Below are 18,579 nucleotides of genomic sequence, written 5' to 3'. Positions count from 1 at the left end.
TGCTGCAAGGAATCCGCGTAGGGGGCCCCTGGCTGCCACTTTTAGAAGGGCCCGCTTGCAAGCTGGGCTGGGCTGTATCCGGGAACACAGCTTCTAAAGTGTTCCTGCACCAACAGGAAAGGCTCCCTAAGTGACGGGGTGCTTCCCTGTAACCAGCCTGTTTGCGCCGCCTGGTGTGTGCCAGGCGCCTGCCTCGCTCTGGGGGGCCTGGGGTTCCGGTGTGTGCCGGGCAGAGGTGCCCACGTGACCAGCCCCCAGTGCACCCTGGAGGCTGCATCTCTACTGGGCGTCCCTGGGCCTCACCACCGCACGGGGTGGTGCTCGTGGGGCGCTCTGGGTGGTCCTCCCAGAGGAAAATGGTACCGACTGTCTGCACGTGGATCCCCCCGGACGCCCGTCTCTGCGGGCCCACCGTGTGTCTGTCCTGTGCCGCCGGAACAGTTCTGAGCCAGGAGGACACGACGTTATGCTGAGTCCCGGGACTTACCGACTGCTCGCGACCCGGGGACCCTGAAAAACGTGCATGGCCGAGATCACGTGAACCGGCAGCCCCAAAGCTTCTCACCCCGTGGGAGCTGGAGAAACGGTCTTCTTTCTGGGAGGCAACCTTCTCTGACCACCCCGTCTAAGTGGCCCTGGGTCACTTGCTCTCTTGTCACCTGACCTCCCGCGTCTGTCTGAGTGGGAAGCTGCCCAGTCACTCATCTGTCCCCTTGTTTCTTGTCTGTGCTCCCCCCACCCAGAGGGGCTCCACCCAGGGCCTGGCCATCTGCTCAGCATCGCGGCCTGGGGGGGTACCCTGTGCTCAGAACTTGTCTGTTGGGTGGGGGTGTCCCGACCCCCCTCTCCTCCTGTCTTGTGTTTCGTGGCCACTTAGCATTCTCCTACCGCATGAGCAGCGCGGGAAGGGAGCAGGAAGCCAGGAAACATGATTTATCAAGACACAGGCAGCATCACCTTGTTTTCAAAATGAAAAGCGTCCAGAGAACTTACCCTACGTTCTGACAAGACCCAGAAGAGATGTGGGAATTCTCTCTCTTTTATGGAATTCCAGAGTGAATATCTGACACTCGTCTCCAGTAAACTTGAAAACATCGGCTGTTTTACAGGAGGATAAAACTGGGCCTGCGACCCGTTCCACCTTCAGTGGAGAGAAAGTTCCCTGACTGAGCAGGGTATTCTGTTGCCTACACTGGGAACCTTCCATGACGTTAAATTCAATGCCTCTGGGATCAACATTCCCCTCAACCACGCAAATTCAAACCTCCCTGCCCCCCACCTCTGCATCCTACACACAAATGTGATGGGAGGGCATTGAAATGCACCGCTGTTAGTACCGCGGCCTTTGTCAGAAGGGAAGTTCCAAGTACATCACAATGTCAACGAGAGGCCACTGGATGAAAAGAGGGGAAACGAGGGAAGCTGAGAAGCCCACCTGGCAGATCCCAGCGTAGACCCCAGAGCCAGACCCCTGGGGCCGAGCCCCGGCTCACTGCCCGGCTGGGCGACCCACTAAGCCCCTCCACCCGTGTTGTCTGTAGAACGGGGCTCAGAAGGTGTGCGGAGCCACGCTGGTCGGCACCGTCAAGGGCTGAGGACGAGGTCTGGCGCGTGGGGTGGACGTGGGAGACGCCGGCTGGCCTGTACCGCCCCAAGGCCTGCTAGGCTGGTCACCGCCCCAGGTGTGGTGAGATGCTCTGTCACACACCTCCACCCCCGACCCTTGCCAGCGCCCCTTCTCCATCCCGGCTGCCGTGCGAGGGAGGGAGGGAGGGAGAGAGGGAGGTCGGTCGGTCCAGGCGCTTACCTTTGCCAATGGAGGGAGCCAGTCCGTTCATGAAGCTCCGGAAGGGCTTGCCGGGGGACGAGGGGACGTCCAGGGAGCTGCCTCCCTGCAGGTCGATCTCGCCCGCGTGCTCCCGGAGCCGACCCAGGTCCCGGGACAGCAGGCTGAACTGCTCACTCTGCGCGCGGCATTTCTCCTCTAGCTCCCGTGCCCTGCGCTGCGCGCGGAGACCCGGACCCGCGGTCAGCAGGCGGCCTGGCCTGCTGGGGCCCCGCGTGTCTGCGCACAGGTGTGCGTCTGTGCGTGTGTGTGCACGCGTGTGCACAAGAATGCATGCCACGTGTGCATGGGGGGATGACAGTGCGTGTGCGTGTGTACTGTGTGCATGTGTGTTGCATGGGTGTGCACAGGACTGAGTGCCGTGTGTGCATGTGTTAATGACAGTGTGTGTGTGTGTGTGTGTGTGTGTGTGTGTGTGTGTGTGTGTGTGTGCAGGAGGGCTGCCTCTTTCCTCCACGCGAGAACGGTGTCTGAACAAACTAAGCTTCCTGTGCACCCTGGCCGTCGGCCAGGTTTCCTCTCAGGGCGAACGTGGGAAAGCACAGGAGCCGAGAAACCTTGCAAACACTCAGATCCCAGCAGCCAACTGCGGGTTGTTCCGGGCTCTGTGTACAGCCCAGGCACTTTGCGGTTGGCACGCCTCACTGTAGCTGCTTGAAATTTGGAGCGTGAGGCGGTGACACAGCCCAGCTTTGCGGACAGCTCAGTTGCTAACCCCTGGATGCAGTTTTCTTGTAAGCTGCAGAACCCCAAAGCACCCCGCTTTGGCATTAAAGGGAAGTGCTGTTTGCTGGACTGGCTTAGCAACATCGCTGCCATTTGCAGACATCGGAGACATCTCGGGAGCACCAGGGAGCTGGGAGCGTCCCCTGGGCACATGCGGCAGGGAAGGGTGCCCTGGGCAGCTCCCCCCATTAACCCCCAGGGAGCTGGGAGCGTCCCCTGGGCACACGCGGCAGGGAAGGGTGCCCTGGGCAGCTCCCCCCATTAACCCTCATCTCTGCCTGCTCTGGGTTCTCAGCTGGGCAGGCGTGACCCAGCCACTCTCCTCTCCCTGGGGACCCATGGTGCACACTCCCTACACCTCCTCCCCTGGCGCCCTTTCTCCTGCTGTCAGAACTCCCTGCCCTGGGCCACCGGAGGAGGGGCACAGGGAGGGTCCGCTCTGCCCCCTCCCCTGCAAGCTCCCTTCCTGGCACATTCCAGTAGCTCCCTGATTACTTCTCGTCTGCCTCCGTGACTAGATCATTTATGCGCCAAGCTTGTGCTTTCTGGTTCCCTGAGACACCCACGACGCGCTGCATAGCACTGGCACGTGGCAGGTGCTCTGTAACTGTTTGCTGAAGCAGAGAAGAGGGGACCCCCTGACTTGCAGGCATCACGTTCCTAGAGGCAGCAGCTTCTTTCATCTGCATGGAGGTCCTGCCTTGTCTCCCTTCCTCAGTCTGTGATAAGTGGAAAATCCCATCTGCTGTATTATTAACCGTGGGCACCGTCTGGCTTCCTCCACTAAAATGTCAACTCCACGAGGGCAGGAATTTTTGTCCGCTTCTCTACCGCTGTGTCCCCAGCACTCGGACTAGAGCTTGGTACCAAGTCGGGGCTTGAGAGATGTTTGGTCTCATGGCGGTGTGCACGCAGGGATGCAGGACAGTGGTAGACCGATGCTCTCTTCCTCTTCCCGTCCCCCCCTCTTCCCTGTCCCTCCTCCACTGGTGTTAAGCTTTTCAGCTCCTTAGGCCAGAATGAAGTGCTGTTTATGTCTGAGATCATGGAATTCTAAAAATAGATCTAACAAATCCCAAACCAATAATTAATTTCTTCGATGCATTTAACAAAATCAGCAGGATTCTTCTCTTAAAAGGCTGAATGAGCTTGGCTACGATTGCTGTCACCACCGAGGAAGGCACAGAAGTGACGCTGGGCGCCCCTGGGCACAGGTGGGGACGTGGCGAGATCCGCCTCCCGCCCGGGCACCCCCCATCGGGGAGACGCGGCACCCGCCCAGGAGCAGCGGTGACCCCAGGATGGCGGCATCAGATGCCTCAAGGCCGAGGGTTCTGGCTCTCCCTGCTCAGCCCTGAAGACGAAATGTTTGCTCCAGGGCTGAGCGACAGGTCCTCAGGCAGGGAACAGTCGCCAACAACCCAGCCTCAGGCAGGAAGGGCATCAGAAGAGCCCTGAGCTCACCCGTTCATCCAGGTGTGCCGCCAGGTGCCCTGGTGGCGTGTGTGGGAGGGTGTCAGGTGAACGTGGAAGAACACAAATGCCACTTAGATGGCCACATCCTCATTGTAATGTGCACAAGAAAAAGACAACTGGTAATCAGGTCCTTCATGTCACGCGGTGTGTGAAAAGTGAACCAACCCAAAAAGCAGATAGATTTTTCATTGATGTAACATTCGTGAAATGACGAGACTAAAGCAGTGGAGAGCTGATCAATGGTTGTCAGGGTCTGGGGTTGGGGGGAAGGTCCGAGTACTAGGAATTAAGATGAGGGCGTGTCTTTGGGGGTGGAGCCATCTGTATTCCCGGTTGCGGTTCATGAATCTATATGTACCATCAGATTCCACAGAACTAAGCGCCAAAGGAAGGGCAAAGAGTGAGTCTCTGTGGTTTGGTTACTGATAACTGTGCCTGCGTCAGCTTCCTGGTTTCTACAATGTACTCTGGTCACCTACGACGCTGTCCTTGGGGAGGTGGGTGAAGGTACACAGCGACCATCTGTGCTTTCGTAACTTCTCGGGAGTCTCAAAATTATTTCAAAATAGAGAGTTCTAGAAAGTGAATGGATTTAAAGAAAATACGAAATAATCATGGAGAAAATCTCCAAGGCGGTACATGAAAAGCTGGCGTTGTGGGAACATCAGATCAGGAGCCTTGAGCGTTAGAGCGGCCGAGGTCTCAGGAGCCCACGTGGAGGTCGGGCATCCGAGGCGCCTGGAAACAGGCCCCTGGCGGGAGCTCTTGAATTACTGGGGCCCGGCGCGGGCGGCACAGAGAGGGAGGAGGGCAGGCTGTGTGCTCCCAGCAGGCCCTGTGGGACTCAGACCAAAGCAGAGAGAAAGGTCGGGGCTCACGCAGGGGTGCTGAACCGCTGCACGTTTTAGGTGCTACGGTGAACCCCACCTCCTGGGCGCCACTGCCGGCCCGCCAGGACCCCAGCTCTTGGAGCGCCTCCTTCCAGGGAACGTTTCTTTGTTCAGGGTCCCCTTCACTGATGGGGACTGTGGCAAGCGGTTCTCCCCGGCAGCTGGCACAGGACGTGCCTGTAGAAAGGGGGCCGGCTCTGACGTGAGTGATGAGGGGAGGGTCCTGGAAGCAGGTGGATCGGAGCTGGCGTCAAACCATCTTTAAATTGAACATCCCCGGAGGTGGTGGGAGATGCCCAGGAGAGGAGGAGCGAGGCAAACCCCCAGGATCTTGGGGACCAGGGGGCTGGTGGAGGAGGCTCCTAAGGGGCAGGGAAGAGGGATGTGCCTTCTCGTCAACAAGCGTTTCGTGACACACGTCTGCACACGTGCGACAACTGGGCTTGAGACTTGCTTCCATTGTGACCCGGGAGCGAAGGGGCAGGGCCAAGCCTCTCCCACCCGGCATTTCTACCCCAAAGATTCCACGAGTCCTGCGTGATCACACCTAATTCTTTGCCCCTCTCTTATCAATTCCTTGCTTTGTTTCTCCTCTGGGTATCCGAGGACACGGCTTCAAGACAGCAGGAGGACGATTCCCCAAAGTCAGGCAGCTTCCAGATGCCTCTTCTCACTAATTTCAGGGGGGAAACGGTCTGAACAACTAGGAGATGAGGCGTAGGGACCCGTTAAACCGGAAGAACATCCCACAGGTGAGCGCTCCCTCTGGAAAGTTCACCAAGCTTCCCTGCTGTTGCCCCCTTCCAGGAGGGAAGCAGGTGTCCCTTCCAGAGCCTCCACGGACACCCTCTCCGGGCCTGGCTGCAGCTGGCGGCGGCTGGGTCTCTGATGCTGAGCCCGGCCGCTGGGGCTAAGTGCCTCCGATGGTCCCCAAGCTGCTACCAGAAGGAACTGCTTCCAAGTGATGCAGAAAGCAAACAGCAAGCCCACTGCTGGGTCCGGCCGGCTTACTGGGGTGCCAGGATTGATTTCAGGATTCAGGGCACCATCAGCTCCTGGCTGGGTGGCGACACCGGTGGGGCAGAACCACGCCCGCTTGAATTAACCAGTCTGCTTGAGTGTCGCCATCCCGGTTTGTCCCGGCCCCGCTTCTCCTCACCCTGACCCGCCACCTGAGCATCGAGAGCAGAGGGCGGCTGCATTCTGACCGCAGCGGGGACAGACGGCACCGTCACCCGGCAAGTAAACCCCGACTGGAATCAACAGCAGAGACTTGCAGATGTGGCTGCGGGCATTTATAAGGACGAAGAAAACACGTTCAAAGATGCACCTGCCAGCATTCCCAAGGTCCTCCACTCTGTATGTTTCATCTGCTTTTGTTTTTGTTTTGTGGTGCGCGGGCCTCTCACTGTTGTGGCCTCTCCCGTTGCGGAGCACAGGCACCGGACGCGCAGGCTCAGCGGCCATGGCTCACGGGCCCAGCTGCTCCGCGGCACGTGGGATCCTCCCGGACCGGGGCACGAACCCGTGTCCCCTGCATCGGCAGGTGGACTCTCAACCACTGCACCACCAGGGAAGCCCTGTATGTTTCATCTGACTTCCAGGCTTCATAAAGGGGAGCAGATGAGTACTGTGCCCTGTAATTAGCGTCCAAGCCAGGACAATTTTGAGGGTCCAGGGATGCTGTGAACACTCACGCTAGCACAGCCAAGCCAGGGGCGTCCTAGGCAGTGCAGGAGGGATTTGGAGTAAGTTGTTCTGTGCGGTGTCTTTAGGGGTAAACAAGATTTGTGGTGCTATTTATTGCTTAGTGAGTACCTACTGTGTGCCAGGGCCTGCCAGGGGCTCTCTACGCACGAGCGCTGATGGCCAGAGAGACTCCCTGGGGTAAGTTGGTGTGAGCCCGTTGCATGGCTGAGGAAGACCAGGCCAGATGGACTAAAGACCAAGGTCACACACCCAGTAAGTGGCAGGACACACCCAATCCTCTCTGACTCCAGGCTCTGGGCTGTGTCTAGATCCCAGACCCCCGCCCCCACTCTCTCACTCACTCAGAGGGCGTGGAGGAAAGTCACATAAGCTCACTGGGCCTCAGTTTCTTCATCTATAAAATGGGAGAGAAGCTTCCTTCCAGAACTCTGGAAAATTGTAAGTCCAGACTCTGGCGGGCATGGTAGGGGCCCCATGAGCAGAAACTAAGATCTTTTGTCCTCTGCGGGCAACGGACAGCGCCAGAGGGATGGCTAACTAGTGAGCCAATCACCCTCGCCTCTCAGACGGCCGAACTTCTGCTTTCAGCAAAGGTGATGGTGCATTTCAGCCCATGCAGGTAGATTAGAATCTCCCCACTTTTTATCATCAGCGGGAGACACGGAGAGTCTCTCCATACTCTTTCACGGTGATTCCCAGTTAAGAATTAGCCTCCACTGCCAGGTTAATACCCACACCCGCGCCCAGCTCTTGCCTGCAACTGTAATGTACACAGAAAAACCCCATCAGTTCATCTGAACCGGCTCTGAATTCCAGGATCTTGACAAATAATTGCTCTGAATCTTTACAGGACAATGCCATCCTGATACTAAAATGTAACAAAGTAATAACCAAGGGGAGACTTGGGCGAAGGTGACTTTTTACTTAATGTTTCGCATCCTTTAATGTGTGTGGAGTCAGCACTATTAAAACACAAGTGTCGTAAACGTTTGCTTTGGTTCACACGATTAATGCCTTTATCGAATTGTCCAACCAAAGCACAGTGAGTTCTGCTGCTGGTGGGTCTGGGTCGTTTGAGTCTTCTGTTTCTGTGTAGACGAGCATTAGTCGCAGAGGCGCCCTGTGCGCAGATAGACGCCCTTCACGGATGAGACGTCAAACCCTGGGGCTTCCCGTTGACCGCAGCTTTCGTCCTCCCAACGGCGGTTGGGAAGGGGAGCGTTAGGGAGATAAAGCTGGAGCAGAGGTAGTCCTGGGTGGCTGAACCCCCAGACACCTGCCCCAGTTCCTTTGTCCCTAACAACCTCGTCCTCCAGCTAAGACTCATGGGCGCAGGGTAGCCAAGTCTACCCTAGGGAGGCAGAGACCCCATCCCCACAATTCCCGGAGGACAGAGAATTCTTAAGAGATTTAAAGGCAGAGCATTAAGTATCAACTTCTTTATCTGTGCACGTCTCAGATTCTCGACTTAGCTAATATTCTGTCTGTCCACTTTAGTATCAAAACTGCATTGCTCTGTGAAGATTCGAGAATTCAGACGTGGCAGAGCCATGCCACCAGGCCCCCACCCAGGGAGGCTGCACTCCCCAGCCTGCCCTGCAGCGAAGCGGGGCTGGGTCACTAGCTCTGGCCAGCGGCCTGTAAGCAGAGGTGACACCCGTGCCTTCTGTAGCTGAGACATGGAAGAGGTCTCCCAGCCGTGGTGACCAGGAAGCCGTACGCTCCGGATGACACAGCCTCAAGATGCAGGGAGCCTGGATCCCTGAGTCACCATGTGGAGTGGAGCTTCGTGGAGTGTTCCTATATCTGCACTGGCAAGAAATGAACCTTTGTGCGTTGAGTGTGAGACTTCGGTGTTTGTTACTGCAGCACACCCTGGCCTACCCTAACACATGCACCAGAGACCAAGTTCATCTGTTTGATGGGACCAAACATATTCATTTACTCACAAGCACGCTCCCTTGCCAGACGGTCACTGAGCATCTTAACACAAGCCAGGCAGCAGAGGGTACCTGAGGCCTTGTTTAGGGACCCACAGAAATGGTTTCATTTTAATTTCCTTTAAACTCAGAGGAAAACTGCATATAACAATAATGAATCCAACCTGGATTATATTCGTCTTTGCACCTAAGCAGATGTAAAATATAATTTTTATGTTTTTATGGAAGAAGGGACCCATGAAAGCAAAAGGAGCCTGGGGACCAGGAGAGTCACCGTGCAACTCAGATGCTGGACCCTTGCCTCCAGATGAGCCCTGTCTCCTTTCGAATGAGACTCAGGGATGAATGGAGCCTGTTCAGGCTCGTCCTGGCATCGCCCGCAGGTGGATGCCTTGGTCCAGGAGGACGGCAACAAGTGCTGGGAGTGAGGCCATAAATACCTAGGAAGGAGCCCTGGAGAATCAGCCACAAAGCATGTGAGACGCACATGCGAAGCACTCAGCACTGACACGCTGGCGGGAAGCAGCTCACCATGGGCGAAAGTCCCCTGGCAACGGACCCCAGAACTCGCTGCCTCCTACCCAACAGGATTTAGGGTTCACGGGCCCCACAGTCACGGGCCATCTCTTCTCTGCACACTCTTTTCTCAGTGACTTGCGATGGTGTTACCCGTGGACCCTCAGGGCCTAGGCTCTGCTCTTAGAAGCTGTGTGTCCTCGGCAGGTGGCTCAGCGTCTCTGTGCCTTGGTTTTTGATCAGCGAAATGAGGAGGTTGATACCAACCTCCCTGGGTGGTATTAAAAGGATGAAATTCCATCACTCTTGTCACTTGTGGCCGCGTGGCGTGCGTTCCTGTCTCTGCTGCTGCTGGGGAAGGGCAGCTGGGCTGCTCGGCCAGCGTTTCCAAGCCTGGCTGCTGCGGGAGCTGATCCACCTTTTGGTACAGGTTTGCTGGCAGGAGACCTGACCCCACCTCGCAGGGAGGTCAGGATTCCGAGATCAGAAGATGCTGCCGTGCAGTGGTGGAGGGTTTGGATTCTGACGCCAAACTCCTGGGGCTTTCGCTCCTGATTCTGCTCCTGACTAGCTCCGAGGCTTTGCGGAAGTCATTTCTCCTGCCTCGGTTCCCCTGGTTGTCATGGAGACTGAGAGGGACAATACGTCCGTTATCTCCTAGGTAACCTGCAGATGCACCCTTAGAACAGTGCCCGGCTCAGAGAAGGGTTCAATAAACATTGCTGTTGGCACCGTTGCTGTTGTTATAACTATTTTCTTTTGCTTCTTTGTCTTAAACTCACTCCCTCATAAAGTGCCAAGGAAGCTATGTGGCTAGTACCTGCTCTTAGGCTGTTAGGTCTGCAAACAGCAAACCTGGATTCTGATTCCGGATTCTGAAAAGCTCTGTTCTATTTTCAGTTGACTCCTGACCCCTGTCTTTGCTCAGCCCCCAAGCCAGCCCGGATCGGTCCTTGGGTGTCCTGACCAGGAATAAAGACACCCCACCCCCCCATCTCCAAACATCCTGGCCAATCGTTCATCAGCAAACAGCACTGAGAAACGTCCACAGAACCGGATGTGCGCGTGTAGGTGTTTTGAGGGGTTCACCTAACACGTCTTCCGGGGCAGCCCTTCTCCGTCACTGCATTCTCTCTAGCTGCGCAAGGAGGTGGGTTGTTCTGCTCGGTAGAATATCTGACTAAAGGAAGTCACCAGCCTGCCAAGTAGGAGACACAGAGAACGAGAACTTCCAAACGAAGACTACACTGCCCCCTAGGGATGCTCGGAGGATCGGCGGGCGGGGTCGCACTCGGGTTATTCTTGGTCAACAATTCTGGTTCCTAAGGTGCTGAACCAGGATTGGCCAAGAGTCCCAGGGGGCTTACCCCTCCAGATATAGTTCTTCCTGTAACCAGCCTGGCACTCTCCAAACAACGCTTCTCGAAGTACCCGGAGGGCTGGTTAAAACTCAGATTTCGGTCCCCCCCTCCGGGTTTCTGACTCAGTGGGTCTGACAAGCTCCCCAGTGATGCCGATACTGCGGGTCCCAGAACCCCGCTTTGGAAACCACCCAAGAGTGAGAAAAGTCGTTGGTTCTACAAATTCACGGCCAAACTCAGAGTTTTGGAAAAGGCTCAAAACCCTGTTTGGAGGGACAGCTCATTTCTCTTCTTCCCCAGGCGGACGCCTGTGAGAACAAGCAAGGGTCCCCAGCTGCTGGGAGGGTCGCTGCCCTCACTCGACACAGAATGGGAATGGGACCGCTCAGGTGCAAGGCTTGAATTCCGATGACGGACCCACCAAATTCTGGGCTCTTGGCCGGGCTCGAAAGCACGTGGCTGACCCAAGGGTAGAATCATCCCGACAATTCTCCTCCCCGAGGTCATCTGAATTCACAGAACGTTCTTCCAGCCTGAGAATGGAAGCCGGCTTTGCTGGCCCCGCTCATCACTTCAGAGGACAGAGCCCTGGGCCTCAATGCCCAGAATAAAGCATCTCCCTGGGGTGGAGCCCCCAGGGGCAGCTCCTCGGCTGCCCTGGCCCCAGGGAGCCCCAGGCACCCAGGACCGACCGCATCAGAAAGCTGCCCATTTTCGGAAGAAGGGGCGGATGGAGCGGGCCCAGGGGTGCGCGGCTGGTCCACGAACGGGGAAGCAACACCAAACACACGGGGAGGGGGAGGGGCAGACATCACTCCCTAAAATACCTGCATGCTCTCCAGCGTGTTCTGGGTGAAAAGCAAAGCGAGACACAACGACAGGAAGATGTTGTGAATAAAAGAAGACACAGATTCTCAGTGCATCTGCACTGCCTTTTCCGTTTTTCCAACCGAAGCACGTTACGCCCATCCCCACGTGCCGGGGCACGCACGGCCGCCAGCGCCGGGGGACATGACCTCTGCGGGGCTGTCACAGAGCGGCAGCTCAGAAGGCGGATAAAAACAACACGGACGATCAGATCGATGGGCTTGGGGTGATGGGAAAAGAGAAACTGCACTTCCAGCCAGGAGACTATGTAAATCAAAGTGCGGTGAGTGATGCTGGCGGGGGAATGAAGTGATTTTTCAGGGAGATGTACGGCCCTTTGGAGGCCTGTTCCCAGTCTCCTGGGTTATATATTTCCCACTCTGCAATTTATTACTCTCAGCTCTCCAGATATTCATTAGCTAATGGACGCTTTCAAAAAATCAATTTTAATACCTATGACCGCAATGATGAAACCTTTTCCTGGGGGAGGAATAGATTTTAAAAGGCAACGCAAGAGATGAATATATTCTGTTTTAAGTGGCCGCTGGTCCCCTGGGGACGAGAGACAAGGTCATCTTTAAGAGGACAGGTGCTTCCCATGTGCGGCGGTGGCAGCCCGGCGGAAAGGCCCTTTTGGCCTTTCCTGATGGGACGGAACTAGGGGAGGAGGCCTCGTGGGGCCACCCCAGCTGTGCAGACACAGCCCGCTGCCGTGTCTGTAGTGAGGAGTCAGGAACTGGGTGACCTCTGTCTTCGGCAGGGACACTCCTTACGTCCATTTATCATATGCATGAGGAACGCAGACGGCAAAGGCCCCGGGGTGATCCCAGGAGTTCCCCCTGCTCCCGAGGATGCTGGCAGCAGGCCATCAGCCAGGGACAGAAGAGTGGTCCAGACATGCCCCCCACTTCCGGCCAAGCCCCCACCACCAGGGCCAGTGAGAAAGGCCTCTGGGCAGCTGGGGAGGGTCGCTCCCGCTGTGCTCACGGGGACGGTGCCCGTGGCAGCACCTTGACCATGTTCACTGCTGTGATTCCTGCCAACGCCCCCCTCAGATGCCAAGTGCTTCCTTGGGCTTAGTGCTGTCACTTACAACTCCCCCATTCATCTGTCACCCATAGGAATGGCCCATCCCCCGACCTTTCTCCTCGAGGAAATCATGCCCCCCAAGTGAGCGGGCTCACCCTCCTTGCTTTCCATCCAGGAGGAGCCAGCAGAGGAGAGCAGACCACCTCTGAGACCCACAGTTCTGATGCTGGCTGTGTGGCCACAGGAAAATTGCTTAACTTCTCTGTGCCTCACTTCCTCACGTGTAAAATGGGAACCATAATGGCGCCTATCATATAGGCTGCTTGAGTAACCGGTACCCAGCGGGCACTCAGTAAAGGTTAGCTATTGCTTCCATGAGGCATTAACGCAATATCCCCTGACCTCGCCCACCCCCAGGAAGAAAGCCGTCATGGCCGGTTCGCTTACCTCTAGCAGCTGCACTGCGCCTTCGTGTTCTTTCTTAGCTTCAACCTGAGCCTTTTTTGATGATAAAAAAACAGAAGAGTGAACGTTTAAAGGGAGAAAAAGAGAATTAAAGATTAATGTCTAAATTATCCGGGAGTGTGGGTCATTGCTTTTTATTCCTCTAATAAACCCCTAAATTCTAAGGGTCTAAAGCAGTTCTCATTTGTCTCTCCCTTTGGGCAAGAGGAATGGATTCGGGTTTGATGCTCTTTGTAAAAACTGGAAAGCGCCCCTGATGTGGCAGAGAACAGGGAGGCAGGTGGGATGCAGCTGGTGCAGGAGGGGAGGAGCCGGGTTCTATTCTTGAGAAGGGGCCACACACACGGTCGGAGGCTGAACCCAGACGGCAGGCTCATTCTTCCCAAAGCCTCAGGGAGCACCATAATTTTCTCAAATGTCCTTAACTGCTTGAGAAATAAAACACAATCATGCGAACTTGACCCCTAGATAAACGAAGGTCTGCTGAAATCCCACCAGGTCCTGAGAAGGAGCTGCCCGGGTGGTCCTGAGCGTCCAGGCTCTCAGCTGTAGCAGGGGGGCTGCCTTCTTCAAATTATCTGACACAAAGCCATCAGCTCCACAGAATAAGAAATTGTACAAGTTTCACCAAAGAAATTTCTCAGGACGGCTGCTGCCCAGGCCACACGGTAAGTTCACACAAACCTGAGATGCAACATCATTATTTCCTGTCCTCACGGACCCTGAAGTTCTAATACTGTGATGACAGTAAATATCTGTCGTGTTTACCTGCCTGGAACTATGTCCTGGGAAGAGGTCCTGACTTTGCTGGGGATGCACTGAGTACATGAGCAGGGTTCTAGACTCACAGTGATGGGTTAGTGGGTGAGTGCATGATCCAGTTACAACAAAGAGACTCTGCCTGGGAATGCTGGGAGGAAGGGAGGCCCCTCGCCTTTGGAACTTGAGGCCGAGTGGAGGAGAGTCTGGAGCAGCTGCAGCCACCTTGCCACCATGAGGGGCAACCTTGGAGCAGCCAGGGGCCTTGACGTGGAGACCAGAAATGAAGCCAAGGGAGAGCAGAGGCAGGAGAGCCACGGAGGTCTGAAGGGATTCGGGAGGTGCTGGGTTCAACCATGCCTGAAGCCAGCTTGATCTGGGCCCTGGACCCAACCGCACCTGAAGCTAGATTTTCAGTTGCGTGTACAACCGAAATTCTCTTTTTGTGTTTTTTTGTCACTTGAAACCAGGAGTCCTAATGAGCACAACTGTCAATTGCTGAAGGCACGACACCCCCCGTTTTAAAGTTGGAGACACCAAAATTTAGTGAGAGGGTGCGGGTGTCGTAAGACGGAGGAGGAAGGCCTGTCCCCACATCACCACCTTGATGCCTCCCATCAGACTGGTCTCCCAGGTCTCACAAACGTTTAGAGATGCTCTCCTGGCGCTGTAGGGTAGCTGCCTCTGAACACTGAGCACTAAGGGAGAGTCCGTGTCTCAAACTGAGACTCACAGTTAGAATTCTCATTTCTGGGGGTATACTTTTCTCCAGGTGCCTGGAGAATAATGAGGAGAAGAGGTCACATCATAAATAAGCCAGTGAGCGCTATCTTAACAGCTTCTGCTTCTCACTTGAAAACTTCCGTGAGTCGGAAAGAGGGAAGGGCTTGGCTTCTCCAGCACAGACTAAAAGCGAAAAGTAGCCTGAGATTTCCATAGAGTTCATTCATATGCATTTCATTCTCACATATTTCCAATGAGGCTGTTAAGAGCTGGGGAAGTGAACAGAACCCAGCAAATTAACTAGACCATTCTTGAATTCAGCTCCGTCTTCAAAGGCTCAAAATTATTCCTTTCAAAGCAAAAACAACAAGAGGGACAATAAATCACGAAATAGGAAAAAAAGACAAACAACCAGAGAACGTACAAGGATTATATAAATAACACCATCATTGAGCCACTTGAGTCAAAGATAGTTTTCAAATGGCAGAATGAAAAACAACTAAAAACGCCATCGCAGGCTGTTAAGACAGAGCCAAGCTGGCAGTGACAACTTCGTTTCTGGCTTCAAGTGAAAGTCAGGAGTTCGTTTTTGTAGGCTACTTGCAAGCTGGCCATTTGGGCATCAGAATAGATGGTTAAAATTAACAGTTAAAACTGGCAGCACTGAATCCTTGCAGGATCTAAGCAACAGCCTAAGCAAGGCTCACTTCGGGGGCCACTGCCAGCGCACAGGGGAAGCTGAGATCTTCACGCAGACACGGTTTCCTACGGAACACGGTGAATTTGAGAGGGACCATGACTCCTAGGGAGGCCCGCAGTCCTGCTGTCAGAAGAAGGGGCCCGTCATCCAGGGGACCAAATGTCCAGGGGGTGGGTTGACACCGCAGCGAGCACATTTGTTTCAGGGGAGGCATAGCTGTGTAGAGGGGATGTAGCTTTCCCGCTGCCAAAGCTCTGGACATGCGGCTCAGACAGACTGGACACGTAATACTCAGAATAATAAGGACCCAAGCACCTTGGTGATGGGGTTGGGAGTGTGCATGCTGGTTGGTATGAGCAGGGGGACGGTCATTTGTGGGTGCTGTTAATCTCAGCTCCACAGAAAAGTGAACACGATTCATGGACTCCAGACTGAGGGCTATACAGACCCTCAACTCAGGTCCCTGAGTTCCACAGAGCTGAGGAAGCCATGAACCAATATTCCAGGCATGTGTCATAGGAGAAAACAAGAACTGAATGAACTCGGAGGGTCAGCCTGCGATCCCCCCTCCCACCATCCACGTACAACGACTAAATCCAACACATCCAAGGGGAGCACTTGCCATGGAGGCAAAGCGCTCTTACGGGATGTGGGGGGAGTTTGGCTTCTTTTAGCAACCCACGTGTCAGTAATGGCCTTAAACCTGGAGCCTTCATTTCCCACATGGGAGGAATTTGAAAGGACAGTCACATTGATCAAATCTGCAGACGAATTTTAAATGTGGAAAAACTCTTTTGCTCATACATCTGGATTATTATAGCTGCTAATTGTAATAAGACAAAGACGTAACCCGCACGAGAAACTGGAAATCCAAAGCAGCTAAAGCAGCTGGACTCCGGTCGCCGTTTCCCTAGAGACATCGGGGTCGGAGTCAGGCCTCCAGGTCCTGCATGTAAGGGGACCCGCATCCCACAGGTTCCGGGTGACGGCTGACCGCTGCCGCCACTCATGCATTCAACAGACATTCATAGAGGATTGCCTAGAACTTAACCGTCAGTTATCCTGGTAATTTCATATGACCATGAACTACATCAGTGGATGGAATCTTACTAGGTCTCCCATTCGTTCATCCACTCATTCATCCAAAGTTCCCAAGCATCTCCATTTATTCACTCATTCATTCCCCCAGTAATTCATCCATCCATTCATTCATTCATTCATTCAAAGTTGCTAAGCATCTCCATTTATTCATTCATTCATTCCCCCACTAATTCATCCATTCATTCATTCAAAGTTCCCAAGCATCTTCATTTATTCATTCATGCATTCCCCCAGTAATTCATCCATTCATTCAAAGTTCCCAAGCATCTCCATTTATTCACTCATTCGTTCCCCCAGTAATTCATCCATTCATTCATTCAAAGTTGCCGAGCATCTCCATTTATTCATTCATTCATTCCCACAGTAATTCATCCATTCATTCATCCATTCATTCAGTTCCCAAGCATCACTTGTCGAGTACCTGCTCTGTGGCAGGCAATGTTCTGCGAGCGCAGGCAATAGGCAAATAGGTACATCAGAGAGCAAGTGGCATCACTACACGGGCTGAGGCGCAGAGAGCAGCAGCGCTGGCGGGAGGCCAGGTGGAGACCTCAGTGACAGCAGTAAGCCAGCTCTGCCGTTATCTGGGGACCAGGCATTCTGGGTGGAGAGTGACACAGGACAGGAGGAGACAGAGGCAGGCGGGGACTTCAAGATGGTGACACGTGCATTCCAGGTACTGGGCCCAGAGCGTGCTGCACTGAGAGCAGATGTTCACGGCGTAGCTTTTCGTATTACCGCCATGGTGCACGGCCTACGTGCGCAGCCTCGCGCACGCTCACGGCTGTGCCTTAGCCCCTATGTGGCTGACACAGGATGCTCAGGCGCTCTTTCTGAATGAATGGAAGTGAGGATGCTTGCCTCAGCCCCTGGCACCCCGATCTCCACGAGCAGGCGTCCCGTGGAGAAGTCCTCGTAGATGGGACTCGCTCTGCTTGGACTTTGAATTTTTAAGCTATGCCTCCACCAGCTACCAGAGATAAGGGGTGGCTGATGGCCCTATCTTACCCTGATTCCCATTAGAATAGCCGCGGGCAGTTTGATCATTCGTTCATTCTTTAACCGAACAAGTGTTTCCACTTGCACATTCCTTCACCTGCTTCTGCCAACCACCGTATTGAGCGGAGGGATGAGCTGAGCCTCCGGGGGGAGAGGCTCCCTGGGGAAGGTTCCGGGCGCCTGACCTTCCAGCTGGCTGAATGCCCAGACCTTCCTTAGGGTGGCCAGGTCCAGAGGTGAGGCTGAAACCACAAAGGGATCTCCAAGGAGTGTAAAATGTCAAAAAATCCACCTACATTTCGTGGGAAAACAGCTTCCTTAGACACATCCTGTATATCAAGAAAAAAATATATTATGGGATCCAGGAAGCAGCGGATCCAACAACGTACAGAAAGGCGTGAAGGGAATTCCCAAGGTGACGGCGAAGGGCATTTCCAGGCCCAGCTCGCATTTGGCCTCCGGAGCCACCAGCCTGCACAGGAGGAAGAGGCCGGGCTCCAGGCAGGACGTCTCAGGGGAAATGGAATTAAAACGTCCCCTGGAGCAGGACATGTCGAGAGGAATTCTACAGCTCTGGCGGAAGGTTTAGGAACAGGGGAGTGATGGGTACACAGAGGACTGAGCAAACACACAGAAGGAGGCAATTCACTCCAGGGAAAAGGAAAAGCGGTACAAAAAGGAAATGCTGCCCTTTGCAGAGCCTGACAGGTCGTGTGCGGAGCACGCGTTGCGGAGGATGGAACAGAATTCAACTGGGTACATGACGCTTGAGATCGTCCAAGCTGGATGTCTAGCTGGACAAAAGAAGTGGGGTTCAGAGGCAGAATGTGACTTGGAGAACCGAATCTGGCGGCTGGCACACAGGTGGCATTCAAACCCACGGGGACCTAGCGAGTGTAGGTCAAGAAGAGACGTGGTTGCGGACTGATTCTTGGGGATGTTCAGAGGGCGTCTGTGGGGAAGGAGGAAAGCTGGAAGAGGGTGGGGCCCTGGAAGCCTGGGGGGTGGGGAGGTGGACCCCCTCAAACTGTGCCTCTGGATCAAAGAGGATGAGGGCAGGGCACTAACCACTGAGCAGGACGTCCCGGGTGACTGAACAAGAGCCACGGCACTGGGGAGATGAAGGTGGGGCCCATGGGAGTGGGTTCAAGAAATATGGGGATTTTCAACAGCACGGATGCAACTACAGGTGATCATACTAAGTGAAGCAAGTCAGACAGAGAAAGACAAACACCGTAGGACATCACTTACACGTGGAATCTAAAATACGACACAGATGAACGTATCTGCACAACAGAAATGGACTCACAGACCTACAGAACAGACTGGCGGTTGCCAAGGGGGAGGGCGTTGGGGAGGGATGGAGTGGGAGGCTGGGGTGAGCAGAGGCAGGCTCATCTATGGCGTGGGTGAACAACAAGGTCCTACTGTAGAGCACAGAGAACTATATCCAGTATCCTATGATAAACCA

The 18,579-nt window shown here is 54.6% G+C and overlaps 1 protein-coding gene across 1 annotated transcript in view; it reads right to left on the bottom strand.

Moving 5' to 3' along the window:
* RIMBP2 (RIMS binding protein 2) overlaps positions 1 to 18,579 on the bottom strand; it is a 238,106-nt gene that overhangs the window by 52,842 nt on the left and 166,685 nt on the right. The window contains exons 5-6 of the mRNA XM_060029334.1: positions 12,809 to 12,859; positions 1,808 to 2,003 (exon numbers count right to left, since the gene is read on the bottom strand). Coding sequence (XP_059885317.1) covers positions 1,808 to 2,003; positions 12,809 to 12,859 — 247 coding nt within the window. The remainder of the gene's footprint in view (positions 1 to 1,807; positions 2,004 to 12,808; positions 12,860 to 18,579) is intronic.

This window comes from Delphinus delphis, chromosome 13, assembly GCF_949987515.2.
Source record: "Delphinus delphis chromosome 13, mDelDel1.2, whole genome shotgun sequence".
Lineage (NCBI taxonomy): Eukaryota > Metazoa > Chordata > Mammalia > Artiodactyla > Delphinidae > Delphinus > Delphinus delphis.
The sequence above is the reverse complement of the archived record's forward strand: the minus strand, read 5'-3'. Positions and strand labels throughout refer to the sequence as shown.